The sequence below is a fragment of the Elgaria multicarinata genome, chromosome 1 (assembly GCF_023053635.1).
Source record: "Elgaria multicarinata webbii isolate HBS135686 ecotype San Diego chromosome 1, rElgMul1.1.pri, whole genome shotgun sequence".
Lineage (NCBI taxonomy): Eukaryota > Metazoa > Chordata > Lepidosauria > Squamata > Anguidae > Elgaria > Elgaria multicarinata.
In genome coordinates this window covers 4486538-4514291 of record NC_086171.1, presented here as the reverse complement: position 1 = coordinate 4514291, position 27754 = coordinate 4486538, and the positions used below count along the sequence as shown (strand labels likewise).

Here is a 27754-nt window from a genome sequence, read left to right as displayed (position 1 = left end):
CCGATACATTCCGCCGTAAGAGTGGCAAAAGGTTTAAAATGCAGCCAGCAAACCTCTCTCAAAATGGCACCAGGACGTGTCTTGTTCCAGGACACAGTATCCCATGTCACAGGATGGAAGGGAAGGTTTGCTGCACACCCCAAACCCCTCTCCTTTGCAACCCCCACAGACATTTGGCTAAGCAGCCTTCCTCAACCTGGGGCGCTCCAGATGTGTTGGACTGCATCTCCCAGAATGCCCCAGCCAGCTGGTTGGGGCATTCTGGGAGCTGTAGTCCAACACATCTGGAGCGCCCCAGGTTGAGGAAGGCTGAGCTAAGGGCACCCTAAGCAAGCCTCCATTCTAAAACACGACATCCACCGCGAGAACAATCCTAACTTATCCCTTCCACACGCCAAGCCCAAACCAAAACAATTATGTCCCACAACGCTTCCTGGGACCGTCTGGGAGGCTTGCCAAAGCCCCGCGTTTTCAGGCAGCAGCGTTCCAAGATCCACCTGGCTTGCAGGGAAGCGGCTTTTAATAGCCGTGCAATTCCCTGGAGAATTCCCCCAGAGAATACCCTTCAAAACCTTCTTACTCACCAGTCAGGTTTTCTGGGTGCGAGATTTGCCAAATCCTAGGAAAGGGGCGGGGTGCGGGGGAGAAAACACACACGTAAACATAAGAATCCCTCATTGAACACTGTTAATTCCCCCATCGCGACGGAGCATGTTCAATGGAGACGGAGGAGCCACACGTACCACTTCTTCAATGATAGGCTCAGGCTTGGCTGCCTCCAGCTGGTCTTTCACCTTGTCTTCCACTAATGGGCAGAAGGAGACAGCAGGATGTTACGGCACAGGAAACTGAATATCACCAGGTGAGCAGAAAAGACATAGCCCTGCTGAAGGTCGAAGAGGTTGAGATGCTTGTTTGAGAATTCCCAGCGGCTGAGGACTGGCGACCGAAGGGAATGAATGCAAGGCTACTCCTTGAGTACAAACCGAAACCACCTGAATTAAGGAATTCCCTCTTCCCAACTGGGCAGGGGGTGATGGGAGTTGCATTACACATCTGGAAGGCGTCTGGGTTGGGGTGTTGCCGCGTCAAAGGACACAACATACTAGGGCTGTGTGCGGACCCCCCGATCCTCTTCTCTTCCCGATTCGCAACTTCCGGATCGGGCCCGCTCCGCTCCGCCTTGATCCGCCTAGGGTCCGCCCCGCTCCGTGGCAGAGCTCCGGCTCCAAATCGGAGCTCCGCAGCGGCGGGGGGGGTGGCGTCAGGTAAGGCCCCCCTCCCTCCTCCCCCTTACCTGCGTCCGTCCCAGCCCGTCGCCGGCTTCACTAGAGCCTGGGGCTCAACCGTGAAGTGTAGGCCCCGCTTGCGGCCTACACTTCCAGATTGAGCCGCGGGCTCTAGTGAAGCCGGCGACGGGCCAGGACGGACGCAGGTAAGACCCCCCCTCCCCCTTGCCCCCTTACCTGGCTCTGCTGCCGTCGCCGCATGGGTGGCGTCAGGGCCAGGTAACCCCCCCCCTCCTCCCCCTTACCTGCGTCCGTCTGCGGTCCCGCAGCTGCTTCAACTGAGCCCGAGGACTCATACAGGAAGTCTGCGGCCTGGTCTTCCTGTTTGAGTCCTTGGGCTCAGTTGAAGCAGCCGCGGGACTGCAGACGGATTCAGGTAAGACCCCCCTCCCCCTTGCCCCCTTACCTGGCTCTGCCGCCGTCACCGCACGGACGGCAGCGGCAGGGCCAAGTAATCCCCCCTTACCTTTTTTGCAGAGCTCCGGATCGAGGTGAAGGATCCGCCTTCACCTCGATCCGCTCCACGACACTCTGCTGCTCCCCTGATCCTCTTCGCCTCCACCTTAAGGGGAGGCGAAGCCCCCCGATCCGCTTCTGCTTGTCCGGTCCATGGAGAAGCGGATCACAGCCCTACAACATACTACCAGAGGCCTCTAGTTCTTGAGTGGTGCTACAATTCCCAAGACGCCTTTTTGGGAAAGAAACTGCTTTGATATGTGTGTTTACAGCAACTGCATTCAAAAAGGGAAGAGAAATCCCCTTGCTCTGTAGCGCATCTATTTGTTCTGATCGACACCAGCTGTCTCACTGTCTGGGCTCAGAGCAGATCAGGAGCAACTATGCAGGCGAAATCTTTGTCTCCGATCATATCAGATTTACTCTTCAGGACTCCGGCTCTTAATGGCTATTTGCCACGGGACTTTAATGGAGCCTCCATGTTCAGTGGCCGTGTGCCTCGGAATAAACCGGGCAATAAACAAGAAAGTCTGTTACTGGCCCTTGTGGGCCTCCTGGAGACTTCTGGTTCGAGAATGCCATTGAAAAGAATGAGAGACTAGACCAGAGGTGTTGGACCTCAGCCCCAATGGTCAAATCCAGCCCTCCGGGTTTCCTAGGGGGGCATTCCCCCTCTCTCTTCCCCTCACCCCCCCCCCAATAATTGTTTGATGGCTTCCCGACATTCACATTTCCCCCCCCCCTTATTCTAAAAGGTTCCTTTTAGGTTTCCCCCTAAGCCATAAAGCTTTAAGCTAAACCATACTGGCATTTGGGGTATCTTGGCTTCAACCTCACCCTGTTCTGCCTTTGGCACACACACACACACACCCCTGGATTTTCTCCAAAATGGAATTTGGCCGCTGGGCTGAAAGAGACCCCCGGACTAGACACCACTCCGGCCTGCTTCAGCACAGCTCCTCCTCCTCCTTCACGCTCTCCATTCTGCATGAGGCACCTACCTGAAGTAGGCTTGGCTTGAGGCACCACCCGTCCCTTGAGCTCGTCGTCTTCCGGAGCGTAATTCCGCAACTTGAGCTCCCTAGGAAAGGGCAGGAAGCGAACAGAGAAGCGTCAACTCTTCCGCCTCGCTGCCCAGCTGGAGGATGAGTGGCGCGATTGGGTCGCTAGCGAAGCGCTGAGTTAGAATATCCCCCCCCCCCCAGGCTGGATAGTGACAATGAGCCAGGCACACCTCGTTGCGCACAGCATCTGGCCTTCGACAACAGCAGCAGCAGGAGGAGGAAACTCCAGGCTGTCTGCAGCCCCTGCCTGCAATTTGCATTCCGTCAGGAAGGAAAGACAGGCTGTACCCAGCACTCCACAGAGGACCAGCGCGGGGGGGGGGGGGGGGGAAACCCAGGCTGCTGGCAACGCTAGCCTGTGTTGGTGTTACATGCATTTCCCTGGGAGCTGGGAGCTTCCCTAGGGCTGGGATCTCCAACGTGGTGCCCAAGGGCACCAAGGAGCCCGTGGACACCTTTCTTGGTGCCCACCAGGCTCCCTGCCCCCGACTGCTTTTTATTTGTTACTTTAAATATAAATATATATATATATATATATATATATTGTGGCGACGGGCATGCTTCAAAGCGAAGTGCTGCCCTCCAGTGGCACCATCTTGATTTAGGTTCAAATTAAAGAGTGTTTTTGTGTTTTGGATCACAGACCCCCACCTCTCTCATGTAATTAGGATCCCGGGCAAGTTACCTTTCTTGCAGTCTCACTGGGAAATGGGTGTTTTGTAACTGGCCATTTTGTGAATGGGCAAGCCCCCAGACACCCACCCACCCCACACAGACACATAGCAGCCATTGTGAGAGCAACCACAACTATGGAATGACCTCCCCGACGAGGCTCGCCTGGCACCAACATGGTTATCTTTTCGGCGCCAAGTCAAGACTTTTCTCTTCTCCCAGGCATTTAACAGCATTTAACAGCATATGCTGAGTTTTTTAACTGACCCCCCAGAATAGTTGTTTTTAAATTTATTTATTCATTCATTTATTTAATTACATTTTTATACCGCCCAATAGCCGAAGCTGTCTGATTTTGTACGTATTTTGTGGTTTTAAATTCTGTATATTTCTTTTTAACGTTCCCTGTTTTAAACTTTTGTAAACCGCCCAGAGAGCTTCGGCTATGGGGCGGTATATAAATGTAATAAATAAATAAATAACCACAACGCTCTCTCAATGTGGTTATTGTGCCCACAGACTACAAAAATGGTTTAGGATGCCCGGCCTTGCGCTCAGAAAAGGAAGAAGAGCAGCAACAGGAGTGGATGTAAGAACGGGACTGTGTTGTAGCACACACCTGTGCCCACCTACTGTTCCCTGGACTGGCACGTCCCACCACAGGGGCTGCGTGCTGCATAGGGGGTGGGCAAGTGGGGCAGCCCATGGCCTGGGGATTGACTGAGCATCTCTCTGAACTGCTATCCTTAATTAACCTTTGTGTATTCTTGAATGTGAACAGAGAAGGAAAGGAACCTCTCGTGCAAGCACTGAGTCATTACTGACTCTTGGAGGGACGCCAGCTTTCGCTGACGTTTTCTTGGCAGGCCTTATAGCGGGGTGGTTTGCCGTTGCCTTCCCTGGCCGTTATTACCTTTCCCCCAGCTAACTGGGTACTCATTTTACCGACCTCGGGAGGATGGAAGGCTGAGTCGACCCGAGCTGGCTGCCTGAAACCAGCTTCCACTGGGATCGAACTCAGGCCGTGGGGAGAGTTTCAGCTGCAGAAACTGCTGCTTTACCGCTCTGAACAAATAAATTCCAGGTGTATAGCAGAGTGTTGCTCATTTGCTTAGGTGCCCTCCCTCGCTCTTCATTCAAAGCACATATTATTGTTCTCGTTATTCCCTATTATCTCTTCCTAGGCACGCTTACTCAGAGGCAAGCACCGCTGAGTTCAATGAGACTTCCTCCCAGGTAAATGTGCATAGGGCTGCACATTGTGGGCAAACGTGTTTTGTACCAGTGGAGAAGTCGAAGAACATCTGCCAGTGGAGGCTGGTGGCTCTGATGTTAATGGGGCGGTGAAGCCACCCCCAGGTTTCAGTCAGAACCAGCCAGAACTCTAAAAAAGCTATCCCTGGATAGCTCCTTTAGGGTAATTGGTTCTGACTGAAACCTGGAGCGGATTCACCACCCCATTAACATCAGAGCTACCAGCCTCCACTGACATCTGCAGCTGGGTAACATCTTGTGCTTTCCATGCACATGGGGCTGAAGTGAGCAAGTGACCCCTTAGCCAGAGCAACTATTTCTATGGGTCCCAGCCAGCCTCCAGCCAGCCTAAGAGACAGGCTCATGGCCTGCTCTGGATGGGGTTGCACTGCCTCTGAAAGAACAGGTTCGTAGTTTGGGGGTACTCTTAGACCCATTTCTGTCGTTGGAGGCTCAAGTAGCTGCCACAGCTCGGAGTGCCTTTCACCATCTTCGGTTGGTTCGCCAACTACGGCCTCTCCTGGACAGGGATAGTTTGACCACGGTGGTACAGGCATTGGTAACCTCAAGATTGGATTACTGCAACGCGCTCTGTGTGGGGCTGCCCTTGAAGCTGCTCTGGAAGCTAGAGCTAGTGCAGAATGCTGCAGCTCGGCTGTTGTCTGGAGCTGCCCCTTTCCAGCATGGAACTCCTCTGCTGAGGGAGCTGCACTGGCTGCCTATTCGCTACCGGGCCAGGTTGAAGGTTCTTGTACTTGTGTACAGAGCCCTGAACAACTTGGGACCAGGATACCTGAGAGAGCGCCTTCTCCCCTACCAACCTGCCCGGTCACTGAGGTCATCCGAGGGCCTGCTCCTGGTGGTTCCACCTAGATCCATCCTCCGATTGGAATCCACAAGGGGAAGAGCCTTCAGCGTGGTGGCCCCCCTCCTGTGGAACTCCCTGCCTCTGGAGGTCAGGCAGGCTCCGACCTTGTACTCCTTTCGGCGCCTCCTGAAAACATCTTTATTCCAAGAAGCCTTTCTTTAACATGCAGCCTTGGATTTCTGGTTTTTGCTTCTTTTAAAATTTTGTTTTAACTGTTTTTATTCTGTTTTTATTTTCATTTTACCTTGTACACCGCTCCGAAATTTTTCAATGGGGAGCGGTATATAAATATTCTAAATAAATAAATAATAATAAGAGACTGCCCGTCTTCTAGTGCACAGTAGCATTGTAGTAGAATGAGGCTTTAGAGCCGGCTAACAGACAATCACGGTTGGCTCACCAAGACCAGACACAAGTTTGCTGACCCCGGACACGAAGTCAAGGTTTGGACTCTCCAACCTCACAAGCTCCTGGGCAGCCACTTTCGGACCACAGGGCAAAGCGCCAGGTGTGGAGCTGCTCATGTCCTTCCGTGGCAATGTGAAGCGGATGATCATTCCAGCCCATTTGCAGAGGAAGTGGAACGGCACGGGAAGTCAGGACTCAATCCCAGCACTTCGGCTGTGCCGTATTTCACAAAGCAGGTAGCAACAGAACGTTGCAGCAACCAATATTGCACGAAAATATTGCTTTGATTAAATGTCGCAGCGTGATGCAAACTTGGACTGTCCGAATTCTGTTTTTATCGCTCTCCAAATTGGTGGGGTGAAGGAAGCTGAAAGGGCGAAGGGCCCCTCTCCCTCCACTCTGCGCCCGAGAAACCGGCATGGCTAACCACACCGCCTCCGCCCACTAGGTGTCATGTCACATTTGAGCCCAAGGCCTGTACTAAACCCCGCCATCGTGAGATGGGTTCGATCGGGGGCCTTCAACTGCGGGGGTCGTGACCCAAAAGTGGGTCACGAGATCAGTCCAGATGGGTCACGGCAAAGGTGTTGACGCCATGATGGGCAACTGTGGAAGTGGGTCCCGTGTCGCTGGTTTGGAGTCCGAGGTGCGTCTCGGGTCTGGACCAGTTGAAGACCACTGGGTTAGACTGCACATAGGTGGGAAGGGGAGGGGGAAACAGGCACTGCGGGGAGGGGGCAGCGGCAATAGGGGAGGCGATGGCGGCGATGGTGGCATGCGTGCCCTCTCACTTCAGGGGGCGAGAGGCCCGCCACACAGATTGGGGAAAACTACATCACAATTATCAGGACAACCAAAAAACAGAGGGCCTAAGACAGCTGGAGCTTCAAATCTGAAAAGATTTGCCAATGTCTTTTGGGAGGGACACCTCTTCATGGTCCTATGCTCTTTGTTGGGAAACTCTACGCTGCCTCTCTCTCAGCAAGGATTTTTCTTCATTTGGCCCCGGAAGTAAAAACTGGCAGGACTTTGTTCCATTTTACAGCAACCTTGCCCAACCTGGTGCCCTCTAGTTGTGTCGGACTGCAACTCCCATCATCCCCAGGAGGGCACCAGGTTAGGGAAGGCTGTCCTACAGCATCTGAACCAAGAGAGAAAACCAACACACCAGCTCCAGCCACCGCCAGGCCTTGTGACTTATTACATTTCTCGAGCCTGTCCAAATGAACTGATCTGAATGCCTTTTAATTAACCACTAGACGCAATGCACTCTCTCGCTCTCGCTCTCTTTCTCAGACCTGCCACACGCAATTAGCAGCGCTGGCTGTTACCGGCAAGAGGGTCCCGGGAGAGTTCTTGAAATATGCAGCGTGTCACACGGGGGGGGGGGGGGGGGGGAAGGAGGAGAACCAAGCGTCTAGCATCAGATCCCCTCCCTGAACATCTGCATGCCGCCCTTCACCACAAGGTGAAAACAGCACGGAAGAAAAAGGGGGGGAAACAGAGACGTTGGGGGCCCAGATTTCCCAGCCCGTCTCCCAAAGCGGTTCACAACAATTTCATCACAACAGTATCATGTAAAGCAGCCTTTTTGGTGCGTCCAGCTGTTTGGACCTCAACCCTACTGAGCTCCTGTAGTGTGAACTCCATCTTTTATCCTGTTTCTTTCAAATTTCCAGATGACACCAAATTGGGTGGGATAACTAATACCCTGGAAGACAGAAACAAACTTCAAAGTGATCTGGATAGGCTGGAGTGCTGGGCTGAAAACAACAGGATGAAATTCAATAGGGATAAATGCCAAGTTCTACATTTAGAAAATAGAAACCAAAGGCACAGTTAAAAGATGGGGGATACTTGGCTCAGCAATACTACAAACGAGAAGGAGCTTGGAATTGTTGTAGATCGCAAGCTGAATATGAGCCAACAGTGCGATGTGGCTGCAAGAAAGGCAAATGATATTTTGGACTGCATTAATAGAAGTATAGCTTCCAAATCACGCGAGGTACTGGTTCCTCTCTATTCGGCCCTGCTTAGGCCTCATCTAGAGTATTGCGTCCAGTTCTGGGCTCCACAATTCAAGAAGGATGCAGACAAGCTGGAGCGTGTTCAAAGGAGGGCAACCAGGATGATCAGGGGTCTGGAAACAAAGCCCTATGAAGAGAGACTGAAAGAACTGGGCATGTTTAGCCTGGAGAAGAGAAGATAGAGGGGAGACATGATAGCACTCTTCAAATACTTAAAAGGTTGTCACACAGAGGAGGGCCAGGATCTCTTCTCAATCCTCCCAGAGTGCAGGACACGGAATAACGGGCTCAAGTTAAAGGAAGCCAGATTCCAGATGGACATCAGGAAAAACTTCCTGACTGTTAGAGCAGTACGACAATGGAATCAGTTACCTAGGGAGGTTGTGGGCTCTCCCACACTAGAGGCCTTCAAGAGGCAGCTGGACAACCATCTGTCAGGGATGCTTTAGGGTGGATTCCTGCACTGAGCAGGGGGTTGGACTCGATGGCCTTGTAGGCCCCTTCCAACTCTGCTATTCTATGATTCTATAAAATAAAGTACGCAGTGTTTAAAAACTATTTTCATAAAACACACAAACAGTATACACAGAGACGACATATATCTAAAAGCAACTTTGAGCAGTCAAACCATAACTGTTGGCTCATATTCAGCTTGCAATCTACAACAATTCCAAGATCCTTCTCGTTTGTAGTATTGCTGAGCCAAGTATCCCCCATCTTGTAACTGTGTATTTGGTTTCTATTTCCTAAATGTAGAACTTCGCATTTATCCCTATTAAATTTCATCCTGTTGTTTTCAGCCCAGCACTCCAGCCTATCAAGATCACTTTGAAGTTTGTTTCTGTCTTCCACGATATTCGCTATCCCACCCAATTTTGTGTCATCTGCGAATATGATAAGCGTTCCCTGCACCTCCTCGTCCAAATCATTAATAAAAATGTTGAAGAGCACTGGGCCCAGGACTGAGCCCTGCGGTACCCCACTCATTGCCTCTCCCCAGTTTCAGAAGGTTCCATTGATGAGTACTCTTTGAGTCCGATTCTGTAGCCAACTGTGAATCCCCCTAATAGTTGTTCCATCTAGCCCACTTTTAGCTAGTTTGTTAATCAGAATGTCATGTGGTACTTTGTCAAAAGCTTTGCTGAAGTCAAGATATATGACGTCCACAGCATTCCCACAGTCCACAAGGGAGGTTACCCGATCAAAAAATGAGATCAAATTAGTCTGACAGGACTTGTTCTTGACAAATCCATGTTGGCTTCTATTTTATTTTTACTCTTTGTAAACCGCCCAGAGAGCTTCGGTTACGGGGTGGTATAGAAATGCAATAAATCCTCCTCCCCGTCCTGAAAAATATTAGGAATATGTTGTTAAGCTCCTCTCATGTAACTTTGCAGGGTGATGTCTGGAGAGGGAGTAGGACTGGAAATGGAGGGCTAAAATAATATTTAAAGTAACTAGGCACCAGGACATTCTGAGCAGACAGTATCAAATTCTTTTGATACTTGGGCAACCAGGTGCCTGGATTTTTTCAGTGTCATAATGGGTACAGATGGCAGCACACTGTCTTAGGAAAGCACTTCTCACTGGAAGAACCTTCAAGCCACAAAACCCACAGCCTCAGGGAAGTAACGGAATCTCCATCATTGGATGTTTTTAAAGAAGAAGAGCGGTGAGTCAGTCATCTGTCAGCATGTTTTCATCCGCAGGTCCAATTAGACAACTCAAACGTGTGTGTTCTTTACCCGGCTCAACATTTCTACAACCCCGTCTCCTGTGATGTAGAGGATAAGACACCAGCCTGCCTCTTGGGGTCTCTGTTTTACAGGATGCTCCACTGATTAGCCTTAGCCAGCAAAAACAAGGAATGCAATAGCAGAGTCATTCATTATTCACCACCCTCGGGATCATGTAACACGCCGTCTCGCGGCTCGTTTACCTTGTACACAGTAACAGGAAAAGCCAGTTTCCTTCTGAGCAGGAGGGAACAGGCAGTCCAACTCCTGTCTCCCAGTTTGCAAATGTGATTCGCAAGGAGCCCATGTTAACGTCAATACTGGACCACGGAGCCAGGACACTGTTTAAGTCACGGATAAAGAGAGAATAACCAGAAACGTACTTATGCTTTCCTGTCTCTTCCTCTGCGTTGTCGCTTCTGAACTGCTTGACCTCTGGTGCACCATCGTCTTTATTCTGGGTGGGGGAGAGAAAAGAAAGAACCTTTGGTTAAATGAAGCATCCCATCATGCCTGAAGGTTTGCTAGCTTGGCACAGCAAGGTGAGAACTGAGACGAGGCAAGAATGGCACGTAGATGATGTCGCAGGCCACAACTCCACATCCTGGGCTGTGTTTGGGCTTAATCTTGTTTCACTCTAGACTGCTCCCTCTGCAATTTCTCACTGTGACCTGCCTACACAAGAGAAATGGAAGAGGCAAAAAACAGCAAGGGGGAAATGAATTAACTCCATGGTGGTGGCTGGGTTGTGCACAGCGGTTACACTTTCATTACTGGTGCTCCCTTAGCAGATTCAAAGCAAGCAACAAGCCGGGAGGAATACTAAACAGAGGTGCTGTTTCAAATAGGACTTTTTATTGGAACAATTTTTTAAAAAGTGGCCACCACCGTCCCCCAGCCCGCAGCTACGGGTCTGGGTTGCATTGTCAGGTGATAGGAACGAGAGAGGAATGCTGGAACTGTTTGTAGAACATGATGAATGCCAGAATCAGGGTGGATTTGATTTAAATCAATTTGATTTAAATCACGATTTAAATTACTACTCAGAACGACTCGATTTAATCATGTGACTTCCCCCCAAAAAAGTGCACTCTTCCTCACTATATTTTACACAACTCAGAGTTACCAAATAATAATAATAATAATAATAATAATAATAATAATAATAATAATAATAATAATTTTATTTCTTACCCGCCTCTCCCTTTGGATCGAGGCAGGGAACAACATTAGAACAGGAATCAATACATCTTAAAAATTAAAAAAAACCAAAAGACTCATTCTTGCTGGTATAATCTTAATATTTACAACCAGATGGAGGTTTCATTTCTAGAATAGCAACTTTTCAGATTAGTTTTACAGTTATATATATATATAAAAAATACTGATTTGGTTATACTATTAGAAACACATCCTAGATAGATAATTATGAAATTATTGCAAGGTGAACTATCTCCAGTTTAATAGGTTAATCATTCATATTTGGACAACTTTTCTGCTGTACTTTATTGGAAGGAGAGAAATAATCTTACAGAAACCTCTGGAAGAGCATGACATTGTGAATGCATTAATGGAATTCATTTACCAAAAAATTTAAACAGCCTCATGCTACATAATTAAAAACGAATCCTTATTTCATGATGAATAACCTTTGGACTATAATGTATCTTAAATAGAAAACTATCTTTAGATAGATTTTTCCTCAAAAAGCATTTTATTAAAAAAAAAATCCGATTTAAATTTAAAAAATCCATTTTTTAAAAAATCATGTATTTTTATCCACCCTGGCCGGAATAAATCTTGACCCCTTCTGCATTCCAAAGCAAGTGCACTGGACAAATAGGATGAAGAAAGAGAAGTCCTGGCAAACAACTGCTCTCATGGTGTCCCCATTTGGGTTTTAACCACCCTAAATAATTTGGTGCCATCAATCATCTGATGCTTCACTGCTTACCCCTGACGGTTTAGCAACAGGTTAAAAAGCTCCTATCTCAATACAGATCTTTGTGGGACCCCACTGTTTACACCCTCCCATGGTCCTTCTGTCCTTGAACCACTTAACAATCCACCAGAGCAGCCTTCCTCAACCTGGGGCGCTCCAGATGTGTTGGACTGCATCTCCCAGAATGCCCCAGCCAGCTGGCTGGGGCATTCTGGAAGTTGTAGTCCAACACATCTGGAGCGCCCCAGGTTGAGGAAGGCTGCACCAGAGGAACTGTCCTCTTATCCAGCTGGACATCAGGAAAAACGTCCTGCCTGTTAGAGCAGTACGACAATGGAACCAGTGACCTAGGGAGGTGGTGGGCTCTCCCACACTAGAGGCCTTCAAGAGGCAGCTGGACAAGCATCTGTCAGGGATGCTTTAGGGTGGATTCCTGCATTGAGCAGGGGGTTGGACTCAATGGCCTTGTAGGCCCCTTCCAACTCTACTATTCTATGACTCTACGACTCTAAGACGTATGGCCAGGTTGCATGCAGACGTTGCCCCTTACTTGGTGTGTGTACAGAAGCGTGGCAAGGAAGGGCGTCTGTTTCGGAAGTCTCACGCAGCCTCACAAAAGGCTGCCAAATGTGAGGAAATGGGCAAGAGGTAATAAACTGGAATAAAGTGGTCAAGACAACGAAGTATAAGGATTGTTATTTGACTGGATACACCAAATATCAGCAAGGAGACGACCAGCACCTGGAAGGAACAGAACTTCCTTTCCAGTTTCTTTAAGGCATTTGCCATTCCTGACGTACAACCTCCTTCAGTCACGCTAGTGCCAGTCCTAGAAGTCTTCCTGGCACTAGCATGAAAGCAAGCAGGGGTCTCATCCCCTTCCTTCAGTTCCTGCTGTTCGCCTCAGCCTGGTGCCCCAAGAAACTAACCCACAACTCAACCACCCTCCTTTTCTTGCCCAGAACATCTGTTTTAGGGGCTCAGCACCCTTGCCAAAGGCTGTTCTCAGCAGACAGGTACGCGGGCACTGCTTGCCTACCCAAGGCGCCCATTCACTGGGACCGAAGGCTTCTACGTTCTTTGGTGGCTTCTGTTATTTTCTCTGACACAAGACGTCGATGTCCCGGAGGTAGGGAAGAGGTTCTCTCTCGGGTGCGAGTCAGCGGGAACCAAACCATGAAGGATCCGTCTGGTTTTTACCGGAACATGGTCAAGGATACGACAAGAAGCCAGTGCCGAGAGTGGAGGCCTGATATTATTGTTCTTCAAATCCAGGATGCTGATTGCCCTGCTGTGCTCCTGCTAATTCATAGAATCATAGAATAGCAGAGTTGGAAGGGGCCTACAAGGCCATCGAGTCCAACCCCCTGCTCAATGCAGGAATCCTTTGCTTACCCAGAAGCTAAGGCTTCTGGGTAAGCAAAGGAACGACCCACATAGAGAAGAAGCTCAGCAAGGGGATTATTTTCACACCGCATGCACCGTTCCTGAACACCAGGAGTATATGGCCATAGAGCTCATCTAGGCAATGCAGTGAGTCAGAGTCAAGAGCAAAACACCCTTTACCCCCACGCATCTGCTTTCTGAGCCATGCTTGAAACTTTGGCCATTCATTGACCCAGCAGATCCAACCCCAACTTCAGAGACTTTTCTGCCCAGTTTCTGGTGCTTTTCATTCCCCCTCTCCCCTCCCACAAGCCTCGCTTCTTGCTTTTTCGAACAACACTTGTCGGTTCTGCCAGCCATCTGGGATCTTTTATCAGGCTGGTGAATTTGTAAAGCAAGAGCCAACCTGCTGCATTTGTGGGCGGGCAGATGGCGCGAAGTTCCACTTGGCCGCAGTACCCCAAAGAGGTGGCAGGTGGAGACACAAGCGCCAGATCCCACGCTTGGGGGCGGAGCCAAATGCGTCCCTCGGTTCCTTCCAAGTGATTGGCTCCTTCGCTCAGCATGTGAATCATAGAACAGCAGAGTTGGAAGGGGCCTAAAAGGCCATCGAGTCCAACCCCCTGCTCAGTGCAGGAATCCACCCTAAAGCATCCCTGACAGGTGGTGTCTGGTGAACCAGACAGCACCTGACAAATTTGACCCAGCAGAACAGCAAGATCAATTCCCTAAAACTCCCCATTATCCCTTCAGGGGAAAATATCATAGAATCATAGAATAGCAGAGTTGGAAGGGGCCTACAAGGCCATCGAGTCCAACCCCCTGCTTAATGCAGGAATCCACCTTAAAGCATCCCTGACTGATGGCTGTCCAGATGCATCTGTAAACCGCCCAGAGAGCCCTGGCTATGGGAGCGGTATATAAATGCAATAAATAAATAAATAAATAAATCTTGAAGACCTCTAGTGTAGGAGAGCCCACTGGTTCAATTGTCGTACTGGTGCTTCTCTTGCCCATCTGCTAATAGGTGTTTCTCTTGCGCATCTGCTAATACAGGATGTACTGCTGTATTTTTTTAATTTTATTTTTAAGGGAGAGGAGGCAATGACTGTACAGCCCTGATTACATACGGTAAACTTTGGGGGCCTTGGATTTGGGGAATGCCACCACATTAACCCACAAGATTAAGCCAAATTTCACATCCTTCTCCATTCCTACCCCTCTTCAAGCATGAAAAGCAGAGCGAGTCGCTCAGGCCGCTTCTAACTTCCCTGAGCATCTAAAAGGGAATGAAGGGTCATTCCCCCACCCACGTCCTCGCTCCAAAACCTCTGCGATGCACGAAAGACTCTCTGGTAGCCCACCGGACAGAGGATGAGTTGATGGACAGGCTGGAAAAATGTCCAGGCACCTGGAAACTTGACCACTGTGATGAGGAATCTGAAATCTTTCCTTCCTGATCTCTGCGGGGAGGTGGCTCGCAAATTGGATGGCGGTGCCTGGAAAAATTTGCCTGGGATTTGGATTTTGTTTCCCCAGCTCCGCTGTAAGGGCATGCAGGATTTAACGATCTTTCAGAAATCCCTGTCTGCATGGGGAAAATGTGCTTATCTGCTCAGCTGGCTTCCAGGAGGCGGCTTGCCCAAGAGCGCGTTTGAAAGCTACCATGGCCCCTGCCGCTCGCTCCTTATTGAAGCCGTAATCCGTGTTCAGTCACAGCAGGTTGCTATGGAAATCACAGCCTGAAGATTTCGACTTCACACAGGAAAAACAAACAGGTCGGGGAGGGGGCGGAGGAGGAGTGGGGAGACAGGTTCCTAAACCTAAATATGCTTCAGTGTTTCCACAAACCCCAAATAAAGAAGCTGCTCCTTCGATGCTGAGTCGGAGAAGTTCCAAATGGCGAAGATTAGACAAAAGGAAAGAAAAAGCTAGCAAAGCATCCCTGCTTGGTTCCAATGTTCCTGAAGGGGTGGGTGGGAGAGAAATCTCTTTTGCCCTCAAGCCTAAAATGCAGGAAAACGCTTTGAAGTCACACAGTGTGGAGGTTTAAAGGGGAAGCATGGTGCTAGTCCTGTCTTTCTCGCTCTTTTCTTATCTGACTTCTGGGAAATTCTGGGCTTCCTGCGAAGCTAATCAGTCATGGTAAAGAACCTTCCCTGAGAGACAACACAGCCCATCACCACCCCCAATCTTTGCTTCCAGCGCTTAGCCTCAGGGGAGCACTGGGGTATATTCTCAATTCACACAAGGACATCAGGAGAGCTCAGCTAACACCACACCGAGCAAGGTGTTCAAACGTGCTGAGACTGGTCCTCCTACATCCGAGGGACAGGACAAGACAACACAAAAAGATCCCCTAAGGCAGAATGCTCAAAAAACACCTGAGAATCATAGAACCATAGAATAGCAGAGATGGAAGGGGCCTACAAGGCCATCGAGTCCAACCCCCTGCTCAATGCAGGAATCCACCCTAAAGCATCCCTGACAGATGGTTGTCCAGCTGCCCCTTGAAGGCCTCTAGTGTGGGGGAGCCCACAACCTCCCTAGGTCACTGATTCCATTGTCGTACTGCTCTAACAGTGAGGAAGTTTTTCCTGATGTCCAGCTGGAATCTGGCTTCCTTTAACTTGAGCCCGTTATTCCATGTCCTGCACTCTGGGAGGATCGAGAAGAGATCCTGGTCCTCCTCTGTGTGACAACCTTTCAAGTATTTGAAGAGTGCTATCATGTCTCCCCTCCATCTTCTCTTCTCCAGGCTAAACATGCCCAGTTCTTTCAGTCTCTCCTCATAAGGCTTTGTTTCCAGACCCCTGATCATCCTGGTTGCCCTCCTTTGAACACGCTCCAGCTTGTCTGCATCCTTCTTGAATTGTGGAGCCCAGAACTGGACGCAATACTCTAGATGAGGCCTAACCAGGGCCAAATAGAGAGGAACCAGTACCTCGCGTGATTTGGAAGCTATACTTCTATTAATGCAGTCCAAAATATCATTTGCCTTTCTTGCAGCCATATCGCACTGTTGGCTCATATTCAGCTTGCGATCTACAACAATTCCAAGATCTTTCTCGTTTGTAGTATTGCTGAGCCAAGTATCCCCCATCTTGTAACTGTGCATTTGGTTTCTATTTCCTAGATGTAGAACTTGGCATTTATCCCTATTAAATTCCATTCCGTTGTTTTCAGCCCAGCACTCCAGCCTATCCAGATCCCTTTGAAGTTTGTTTCTGTCTTCCAGGGTATTAGCTATCCCACCCAATTTTGTGTCATCTGCAAATTTGATCAGCGTTTCCTGCACCTCCTCATCCAAATCATTAATAAAAATGTTGAAGAGCGCTGGGCCCAGGACTGAGCCCTGCGGTACCCCACTCGTTGCCTCTCCCCAGTTTGAGAAGGTTCCATTGATAAGTACTCTTTGAGACTGGACCCCAGATCTACTCCAACTGGGAGGAGCTCTTGCGGGTCTCAAGCCAAGGTCCTGCTACCTAAGACCCAAGACCCTGAGGATAGAACACCACTGAGTATATGACCGGCCCTTATACTTAACTACTTGCCCAAAAGCAAAGCTAAAGAAGCCCTGTTTGCCACAACTGCACTGCCAAATTTTGGTAGCAAACCACCAATTGTTTCCCTTGCGCTGCCAAATTTTGGCAGCAAGGCAGTGTAGTGGGACCTAATGGATTCTGTGGGGAGGCGATAAAATTGGGACTCCAGAAGTTGCTCTTCCCCCCCCCCCACTGTATACCAGCCAGCAGAGGACCACGATGTACTAATGGCAAGAAAACATTTTCTTGCACTGATAGCAAGGAAAAAAATACTAATCCAATCCCAAAGTCACAAAATAGTGTGCAAGCTTTCAAGTTCTCCAGAGCGATTTATCACGCTAGAAGGTAAACAAAGCTGTGTGCGTGTGTGACTGGCTGGCTGGCTGGCATTGAAGCCACAGAGTCTGCATTTAGCCACAAGAAGGAATGTAGAAGGAAGTTGCTTTTTCGGGAAAAGATACTCTTAATTTGAGTTGGTCCTAAAGCAAAGCCCGGAAACAAATTTGAGGGCGGATTCTCCTAAGGAACTTAGGGGAAACCTCAAAAGAAGCCAAACTCTGTGGGCTTTGACCTCTTCTTCATAGGGAGAACGCCAACATTTCTCCCAAATAGGAGCACACACAGACACAGAAAGGTCTACAGGGAATGTTCCTCTGATTTGCAAGAAACCAGCCTGTTTACGAAAGAGACAAATTTAAAAACTGCCCAAGCAGACACATTCCAGAAGCAGCCCTGTTTTAAACTGTGAACCCGTTCCGCCATCTCTCCTTATCAGAGATCGCACACTTCCGTTTCTCCTTGCTCTGCAGAGTGGAAAGTTCCCTAGGATTTTTACAGCACTCATAGAGGCAGCAGAGGAGGAACTGCTTGCTAAAATGCAAGCCAAGAACACATCAACAAAGCTAAACAAACCTGGTGCCGTGTGTGTGTGTGTGTGTGTGTTTAACAGAGCAGAGTAGACAGAGTAGTGGTGGGAGAAGAACGATTAATTTATATTTCTAACCATGGCAATTTCATGTCTCTTCACACACACGTAAGAAAACACCCTGCTACTAATAGTGTTGTGTAAAGCTGCCTTATACGAAGTCAGGTATTTATTAATTTTAAACCATTTGTACCCAGTAGAGGCTGGTGGCTCCGATGTCAGTGAGGCGGTAAATCCGCCCTGGGTTTCAGAGTCAGAACTCTAAAGGTGGAAGCACCTTGGACAGATCCTTTAGAGTTCTGAGTGGTGCTGACAGAAATCCAGAGCGGATTCACCACCATCCTCCTCTGACATCGGAGCCACCAGCTTCAGGCTACTGACAATGGATCAGAAGGGACAGGCATGCATATGAAATGCCCAAATCCCTTTGCCTCGTAAAAAGGGTGACTTTTGACTGTAATTATAACAGTCAGCTGGTACCAGTGCTTCTAACTGGAGATGCCTGGGACTGAACCTCAGTCCTTCTGCATGCAAAGCAGGTGCCTGACCACCTGAGCTTTTGCCCTTCTTGGAATGTTGTACATAGCAAAGGTTGCTAAATCAGGCTTACCACCAGCCACTCACCTGGCTGGAAAGTCAATGTCTCCTACAGGTGACCCAGGGAGGTTTGTTGTTTATTTGTTCAGTCGCTTCCGACTCTTCGTGACTTCATGGACCAGCCCACGCTGGAGCTTTCTGTCGGCTGTTGCCACCCCAAGCTCCCCCAAGGTCAAGTCTGTCAGTTTTGCCTTTAATACCATTCCCTCAAGTGAGCAGTCTGGCTTTATTTCCTGGAGTATGGACTGGTTTGATCTTCTTGCAGTCCAAGGCAAGAATTTTCCTCCAACACCACAGTTCAAAAGCATCTATCTTCCTTCGCTCAGCCTTCCTTATCGTTCAGCTTTCGCAGCCATAGGTTACTACGGGGAATGCCATTGCTTTAACTATGCGGACCTTTGTTGTCAGTGTGGTGTCTCTGCTCTTAACTATTTGATCAAGATTTGTCATTGCTCTCCTCCCAAGAAGTCAACGTCTTCTGATTTCCTAGCTGCAGTCAGCGTCTGCAGTAATCTTTGCGCCCAGAAATACAAAGTCTGTCACTGCCTCCACGTTTTCTCCCTCTATTTGCCAGTTATCAATCAAGCTGGTTGCCATAATCTTGGTTTTTTTGAGGTTTAACTGCAACCCGGCTTTTGCACTTTCTTCTTTCACCTTCGTCATAAGGCTCCTCAGCTCCTCCTCGCTTTCAGCCATCAAAGTGGTGTCATCTGCGTAAGCTTTACAAAAAGATATATCCTCCCCGCCCCCACACACACACTACTCTGTGCCACTAATTACTTACAATATGAGGGCTGGACAGGCAGGCTATAAAGATTTTTTGTGGGCTACTAATTTCTGTGAGCTTCTTTGCAGGGCTGAATAATGGCAAAGGCTGTTTCTGGTGGCCTTTCCCTTCTCACGTCATACGTGCCATTTATCTTGCTACCTACTTTTGAAAGTCAACGTATTTGGCATTTTCTTACAGCAGGGAGGGTGGATTTCTGTAAATCTGTCAAACGCAAATGTGCAAACATGTACAACGAAACTATGTCCCCAAATGTGGCCAGCCGTAACCACCATCATCCACTAAACTTAATAAATCCTAAGAACCATGTCTCAGGTTTACAAAAGTAATCCCAAAAAGTAATCCCACGTTCAAAAAGTAATCCCACAGGCCCAGATAGCAAGTCTGGGGGGGAACGGAAGATTAGCTAGATTAAAAAGGAGGTGGAGAAGCCACACCTGCCACTAAAAAATTAAAAATTCAGGGTTCTGTGAAGAGCCGTGTACAGTGATGCTGGAATATTAACAATATTTAAGTTAGAAGCAGCTCTTTATATGTCTGATGTGAACACACATAATAGGTTAATTTCAAGCAACACCAGGGAGTCGTTTGCAGATGTAAAAATCACATGCTTTGCACATACTAATTAAGCATTCCCACATGGGTGCAAGACAGATCTAACTGTGCATTTTCGGAGTTGATCATTAACCTAGTTTCCCAGAGACTCTTCTCCCTTCCTCTCAATTCCTCTCCCTTTATAAACCAAGCCACAAGAAAAAAGGGCTGATGGAAAAAGGCAGACCTGTTTAAGGGATGGCTTAAAAACACAGGCCTATTTTGCCAAGCAAGGATTTGCATCCCCCCCCCCCCGTTAAAAACAAAGGAACAAAACAAAAACATGCTTCTCTCACACATTTCATAGAATCATAGAATAGCAGAGTTGGAAGGGGCCTACAAGGCCATCGAGTTTGACCCCCTGCTCAATGCAGGAATCCACCCTAAAGCATCCCTGACAGGTGGTTGTCCAGCTGCCTCTTGAATGCCTCTAGGGTGGGAGAGCCCACAACCTCCCTAGGTAACTGGTTCCATTGTCGTACTGCTCTAACAGTCAGGAAGTTTTTCCTGATGTCCAGCCAGAATCTGGCTTCCTTTAACTTGAGCCCGTTATTCCGTATCCTGCACTCTGGGAGGATCGAGAAGAGATCCTGGCCCTCCTCTGTGTGACAACCTTTTAAGTATTTGAAGAGTGCTGTCACACAGAGGAGGGCCAGGATCGCTTTTCGATCCCCCCAGAGTGCAGGACACAGAATTTGATATTCCACTTTCAAAACCGGAAGATCCTTGAAGACACTTGCTTCTTCACAAGGGGAGTTAAGGGAGCACCGTTCCCGTCGTTATCTTCGAATGATAAGCTTGGAAACAAGAGCGGAGCTAAAACTTCAGCTGCCAAGCCGACAATTAAAAGTGACCTTGAATCTGACTCACTCCTCCTTGGCCAAACACAACAGACATGGTCAGAGTGCATAAGTCACCCGGGGAATACTAGAAGGACCACTGGACCAACTTTTAACAAGGTTGCCACCAAAACCGTCAATTCTACAGAGCCAAGCTGAGCAATGTTGACCATGTGCCATAAGGGACGAAATGGTTAACCCTCCAACACTGGACATCAGCCAGTGTCCTTGATGCTGGACAATAGGTGAGGGACATGCTGGCTCTGGCTGCAAAGCAAAAAAGGAAACCAACATCAGCAAAACACCAGATAAAAAGTTTTAAGGAACCCAACGCAACTTCCTTAACCTTTGCAGGAGATCAGCCTATAGCTGCTTTCGCCTCCCTAAGAGCATCAATGACCGGCTGACAACTTGAGGATCTTCCTCCCTCTCCCATCTTTTCACCCTGTATTTCTATCTGGGGGTGGGGGAGATATAGGAGTTGCAGGCAGGACGAGGGGACGAGCGGAAGGATTAAAAAGTATGAGTATGTTTGCAAGTGGAGACACGATAGCACTCTTCAAATACTTGAAAGGCTGTCACACAGAGGAGGGCCAGGATCTCTTCTCGATCATCCTAGAGTACAGGACATGGAATAAGAGGCACAAGTTACAGGAAGCCAGATTCCGGCTGGACATCAGGAAAAACTTCCTGACTGTTAGAGCAGTAGAACAATGGAACCAGTTACCTAGGGAGGTGGTGGGCTCTCCCAAACTGGAGGCATTCAAGAAGCAGCTGGACAGCCATCTGTCAGGGATGCTTTAGGGTGGATTCCTGCAATGAACGGGGGGTTGGACTTGATGGCCTCATAGGCCCCTTCCAACTCTACTGTTCTGTGATGCTGTGAGTCCAAGCAGGACACCGTGCAACAGAAGCCTCCCACCTATGTTCACCAGCAATTGGTGTGTACAGTCTTACTGTTACAGCAATGCAGTACAACTGCACAAGGTGGGCAAACTGGACATAAATGCTTCTTACATGGGTGGGGCTGATGTCTACAAGCATATCTCCAGACCCTTTCACTTGGAAATTCTGCACAGATGTTTCCATCATCTGTCAGTGAGGGCAGCGCTCTAGTTTAGGGAGGTCACGTGGGGAAACCAGCCAACAGACCTGCATCCATCACCCTCCGTGTCTAAATCTCAGTTCTCACAGGCGGGAACCCAAAGCCCCTTGCTTCTATTGAACGGTGTTGTGCCCCACCTTCATAGAATCATAGAATAGCAGAATTGGAAGGGGCCTACAAGGCCATCAAGTCCAACCCCCTGCTCACTGCAGGAATCCACCCTAAAGCATCCCTGACAGATGGTTGCCCAGCTTCCTCTTGAATGCCTCCAGTTTGGGAGAGCCCACCACCTCCCTAGGTAACTGGTTCCATTGTCGTACTGCTCTAACAGTCAGGAAGTTTTTCCTGATGTCCAGCTGGAATCTAGCTTCCTTGATCCAGAGAGAGAGGTGGGTAAGAAATAAAAATATTATTATTGCTATTGTTATTGTTATTATCATTATTAGCCGGTGGTCTTTGCCACAGCCGGCTTGCCCAAGGAGATATGGGAAAGGCTGCTGAGGAATCCATCGACAGAGACAGAATTTGAGACATAGCCATTACACAAAGCAGTTAAGCTACGTTTGAAATTTGCTACCCACCATCACAGGCACTACTTTATTTCAAAACCCTGGAGACATCTTGTTTCCTGGGTGCCCAAATAACCTGATGCTGGCATATAAGAATTTGAAAAAATTATCAGCCCCTTACAAAACTGCCACCTAATATTTTGGAAGACTTTCCAGCTCAGAGGGTTAAAAAAGGACGTCACTAGAAGCAGCAAATGCAAATAGAGCCACCTGGGATTAGATAATGGGCTTGTTTGCAGCAGCGGCACTGACACTCTCGTGGTGCTTCTACAAAGCAAGTCATTGTTTCCTGGCTTGAGGCAAAGTAATCCTGTACGGGGAGAGCCGGGTCAGCTAGAGGCAGATACAGCCCATCATAAGACAACCAATACTTCAACATTCAGCAAACTTTGGTTCTCTTGTCTGATCCCTGTAAAGAATTAAGAATTAAAGAATTAAAGAATTAAAAAATTAAGAAATAAATAAATAATATTCTGTAAAGAATAAAGAGCCCCAAGGGCCTCTACTTCCCTTGCTCGGCTTCGTCCATTTTCTTCCGCTGCCCCTTACGCCTGGAACGCTCTTCCAGAACATTTGAGAACTACAAGTTCAATCGCAGCTTTTAAAGCTCAACTAAAAACTTTTCTTTTTCCTAAAGCTTTTAAAACTTGATGTTGTGCGGACTTTATACTGTTAGTTTTACCCTACCCTGTGCCTGCTTACCCTACCCTGTGCCTGTTGGCATTCTCTTCCCCTCCTTATTGCTTTACTATGATTTTATTAGATTGTAAGCCTATGCGGCAGAGTCTTGCTATTTACTGTTTGTACAGCACCATGCACATTGATGGTGCTAAATTATTATTATTATTATTATTATTATTATTATTATTATTATTATTACTGCAACGTGCGTATATCAAGAGAGAAATAACCCAGAGTGCAAAATTTAAGATTGGGGAGAGAAAAACACAGCATAGTTATGCATGAAAGGTATTTTGCTACGAATTCCTCATTTTCCAAGTACTTCTAAAATGTATTTTGAAAGTCCTCTCAAGAGCCTTGCTGGCTTGCTCTGCATTTGTTATCCACAATCAATCCCCTTTCACTTTGTTATTTATACCAGTATACAGACTGGCGCCAACAGGTTTAAAAATATGGCTGCAAGTTCTCAAAGCTGTCACATCCTCTGAGCTGAACCTGCGAGATTTCACCACCTTCTACACCCTTTGCTAACACTTCAAGAGCCTGAGTTTTTCTTCGGCTCAAAGCAACACTTTTAGGGGCAGGGGGATATGAGAGAGAGAGAGAGAGAAAGAAGGCAATTTGAATCGTGGCTTTGGGGTTGTTTGAGAAATAAAATATACAACTGCTGGACCAGAAGGGGTTTCCTCCAAGGGAGGCAGCCAAACCCCTTGGGAAGCAAAAACACATCACAGGAAAGTCCAAGCACCTAGTAGCACACATCATTATTATTATTATTATTATTATTATTATTATTATTATTATTATTATTTGCATTTATATCCCGCTTTTTTCCTCCAAGGAACCCAAGGCGGCGTACATAATCTTCCTCTTCTCCATCTTATCCTCACAACAACAACCCTGTGAGGTGGGATGGGCTGAGAGGCTGTGACTGGCCCAAAGTCACCCAGTGGGTTTCCATGGCCGAGTGGGGGACTAGAACCCGGATCTCCCGGCTCCCAGTCCAACACTTTAGCCACTACGCCACACATACAGCCTCAAAGCATACAGCCTACAACCTTGATGGAGAAAACACTCCATAGAAGTTACTGAGATGTGTCTGTCTGTCTCACTCATTCATTTTCTCTCTGTGTGTCCCTCCTTCTCACTCTCACACACATACCATCCTCTCAACTATTTTGGACTGCAAGGCATATTTGACCTAAAATGGGGTTCCAGTGATTTTAGCAGACCCCTTCCATCATACTAGCTCTTGTTAGGCCTTCACGGAGACCTCCCAGTGCAAATGTGGAACCCTCAATGCATCCCACGTATGCAGAAGCACTTAAGAACTTTGCAAATGCTGCACCCTGAATCAATAATCCCATAGATCAAGCAAAACAAGGTCAGCTTGTGCACAACACCGTTCCCCCTGGAAATACGAAGACGCAGGCTCCAGGACGGAAGTTAGTCCAGTAATGACAACAACCGAAGGAAGGGATACAGGACTGATGAAGTTTTGACAAGACAAGGCTATGGACCCTGCAAGACTCAGTCGCTGAAGATATGCACCAAGAATTGGGCAACTCCTGGGGCAAGGAAGGATGCTTAGCATCAGGAGAGAACCAACTGGCTAAATGTATGTATACATGACTTACGACCACATGTTTGCTGACGTATTGGAGCCTGAGTGAAAGAAGAGTAAGCATAGCTTCAAACTCAAGGGATTAGCACGGAAACAGTCCCAGCCCTGATAATCTAGCACCTTTCCCGGCATTCACACTGTACTTCTCCATCCCTACATCTTCTCAGGGGCTGCCATGTCTCATGGGAGGTTTGATAAGAACATAAAGTAAGAAGAGCCTCACTGGATCAGACCAAAGGCCTATCAAGTCCAACGTTTTGTTCCCAGAGCGGCCAACCAGACACCCATGGGAAGCCCACAAGCAGGACATGAGCACAGTAGCACCCTCCGACCCACGTTCCCAAGCAAATGGTGTACATGGGTATACTGCCTCCGATACTGGAAGTAGCATAGCCTTCTCCATGAATTTGTCTAATCCCCTTCTAAAGCTGGCCACGTTTATTTATTTATTTATTTATTTATTTAAACATTTATATCCCGCTCTATAGCACAAGGATATGTGTACAGATAAAATCATACATATAAAACAGAGCAAAAAATATACAATTCTAAAACAAATTAAACCGCTAATATGTTAAAACCAATATGAAATTTTAAAACAGTAAAAGCCAATGCAGGCTGGTGGATTTAGCCAACAAAAGCCTTGTTACAAAAACCACGTCTTAACCTGGCAGCAAAATGAAGCCAGTGCCAGCACCAGTCGGGCCTCCAGGGGGAGGGCATTCCACACCTGGGGTGCAAAGACAGAGAAAGCCCTTTCCATGTCCCACCATAGCGTATATCTCACGTTGGTGGGGCACGAAGGAGGGCTCCTCCGTCAGATCTCAGGTCTCGGGCAGGCAGATACAGGGAGAGGCGCTCCCTCAAGTATCGAGGTCCCAAGCCATTTGGGGCTTTAAACATCATTACCAACACCTTGAATTCCAACCGGAAACGTACTGGCAGCCAATGCAATTCCTCTAAGACTGGTGTTATATGGTCTCTACGAGATGTTCCAGTCAGCAATCTACCTGCTGCATTTTGCACTAGCTGCAACTTCCAAGTCATCTTCAAGGGCAGCCCCACGTAGAGTGCATTGCAGTAGTCTAATCAGGAAGTTAGCAGTGCATGTATTACTGTGGCTAGGCTATCCCTGTCCAGGAAAGGCTGTAGCTGGCAGATCAGCCGAAGCTGACCCCAAGTACTCTGGGCCACGGAGTCCACCTGGGCCTCCATTGAAAAGGATAGATCTAGGAGTACTCTCAAGCTACACACCTGCTCCATCAGAGGGAGTGCAACCCCATCCAGAACAGGTTGCTTACCCAATTCCCGGACTCAGGGAACACCAACCAACAAAACTTCTGTCTTATCAGGATTCAGCTTCAGTTTATGAGCCTCTCATCCAACCCACTGCAGCCTCCAGGCACTGGTCCAGCACTTTCACCGCCCCAGCTGACTGACGACAAGGAGAAATAGAGCTGAGTATCATCAGCATACTGATGACACCCAACCCCAAAACCACTAATGACCTCACTCAGCAGCTTCATATAGATGTTGAACAGCATGGGGGATAGAATAGAGCCCTGTGGCACCCCACAGCTTAATAGTTATGGGGTGGAACAGGAATCCCCCAACACCACTCTTTGGAATCGGACCTGCAAGTAGGAGCGGAACCACTGTAACACTGTGCCTCCTACTCCCATCTCGCAGAGCCAATCTAGTAAGATACCAAGATCAATGGTATCAAAAGCTGCTGAGAGATACAGGAAGATCAACAGGGTAGCGCTCCCCCTGTCTTTCACCCGGAGTAGGTCCTCGGTCACAGCAACCAAGGCTGTTTCAGCAATACTACAAATGAGAAGGATCTTGGAATTGTTGTAGATCGCAAGCTGAGTATGAGCCAACAGTGCGATATGGCTGCAAGAAAGGCCAATGCTATTTTGGGCTGCGTTAATAGAAGTATAGCTTCCAAATCACGTGAGGTACTGGTTCCTCTCTCTTCGGCCCTGGTTAGGCCTCATCTAGAGTATTGCGTCCAGTTCTGGGCTCCACAATTCAAGAAGGACGCAGACAAGCTGGAACGTGTTCAGAGGAGGGCAACCGGGATGATCAGGGGTCTGGAAACAAAGCTCTATGAAGAGAGACTGAAAGAACTGGGCATGTTTAGCCTGGAGAAGAGGAGATTGAGGGGAGACATGATAGCACTCTTCAAATACTTGAAAGGTTGTCACACAGAGGAGGGCCAGGATCTCTTCTCGATCCTCCCAGAGTACAGGACACGGAATAACGGGCTCAAGTTAAAGGAAGCCAGATTCCAGGTGGACATCAGGTGAAACTTCCTGACTGTTAGAGCAGTACGACAATGGAATCAGTGACCTAGGGAGGTGGTGGGCTCTCCCACACTAGAGGCCTTCAAGAGGCAGCTGGACAACCATCTGTCAGGGATGCTTTAGGGGGAATTCCTGCATTGAGCAGGGGGTTGGACTCGATGGCCTTGTAGGCCCCTTCCAACTCTGCTATTCTATGATTCTATGATTCTATAAGACTGAAATGGGTCCAGATAATCTGTTTCTTCCAATAACATTTGTGACCATCGCTATATCATGGTAGCAAATCCCATGATATAATAATGCAATAATCACAGCGCTCCTGGAAACTTCACTGCCAGGGTAGCTATTACTATTGTACGTGGTTTTTTTCCCCAGTTGGGCCAATCGGATGTATTTGCATAACAAGTGGTTCAGTTTTAAGGCGGGCCTTGCAAAAAGGTAGTTATTGCTCAGGGAGGCTCAAGATCTACCCTGATGCTTCTCTCGCGCCTTTCTGTTCTTTGCAACCCACCTGGAAAAAGAACAGATGGGAGTCTGAGAACCAATCTTATTTCAACAGCGCATCAATAAGTCAGGGAGACTGCTAGGACTGGTGTGCTCCGGAAATGTAAATGCCAGAAGATGGATTAAAATCTCCAAGAGAGAGGACCAAATTAAGTTACTGATTTAAATCATGTTTCTTTCTGATTCATACATTTCCTGAACACACATGCATACAAGGCATGTATGAGAAATCCAGTAAAGTTCAGGGTCTTTTTACGAGAATTCACTCAGTTCGAACTTCTCAGAATTGAACATGGATCTGAATGCAGTCTGCAGTCAAAGTCCATATATTTCTGAGCTTGAAGGATGATTCAAAGGACAAACAAAAATGTGTGAAAAACGCGCACATTTGAAAAATGCACATAAACACACTTCGACCGAAAGGAGACGAATGCCTACACTTCGAAAACGTGCACAACATATGAGGTGTGCATTAGGGGAAACATGCACAAAAACAGCTCACAATCTGACAGCACATGAGTCAGAATGAGCCTAGGGGTGGAATTTGGAGGACCTGAATCAGTTCACAGATCC

General features: G+C 48.0%; 1 protein-coding gene across 1 annotated transcript in view; it reads right to left on the bottom strand.

Moving 5' to 3' along the window:
- The window catches only part of CCDC12 (coiled-coil domain containing 12), a 46504-nt gene that overhangs the window by 5072 nt on the left and 13678 nt on the right, over window positions 1–27754 (bottom strand). Inside the window, exons 3-6 of the mRNA XM_063147587.1 lie at window positions 10158–10231; window positions 2747–2826; window positions 744–805; window positions 585–619 (exon numbers count right to left, since the gene is read on the bottom strand). Coding sequence (XP_063003657.1) covers window positions 585–619; window positions 744–805; window positions 2747–2826; window positions 10158–10231 — 251 coding nt within the window. The remainder of the gene's footprint in view (window positions 1–584; window positions 620–743; window positions 806–2746; window positions 2827–10157; window positions 10232–27754) is intronic.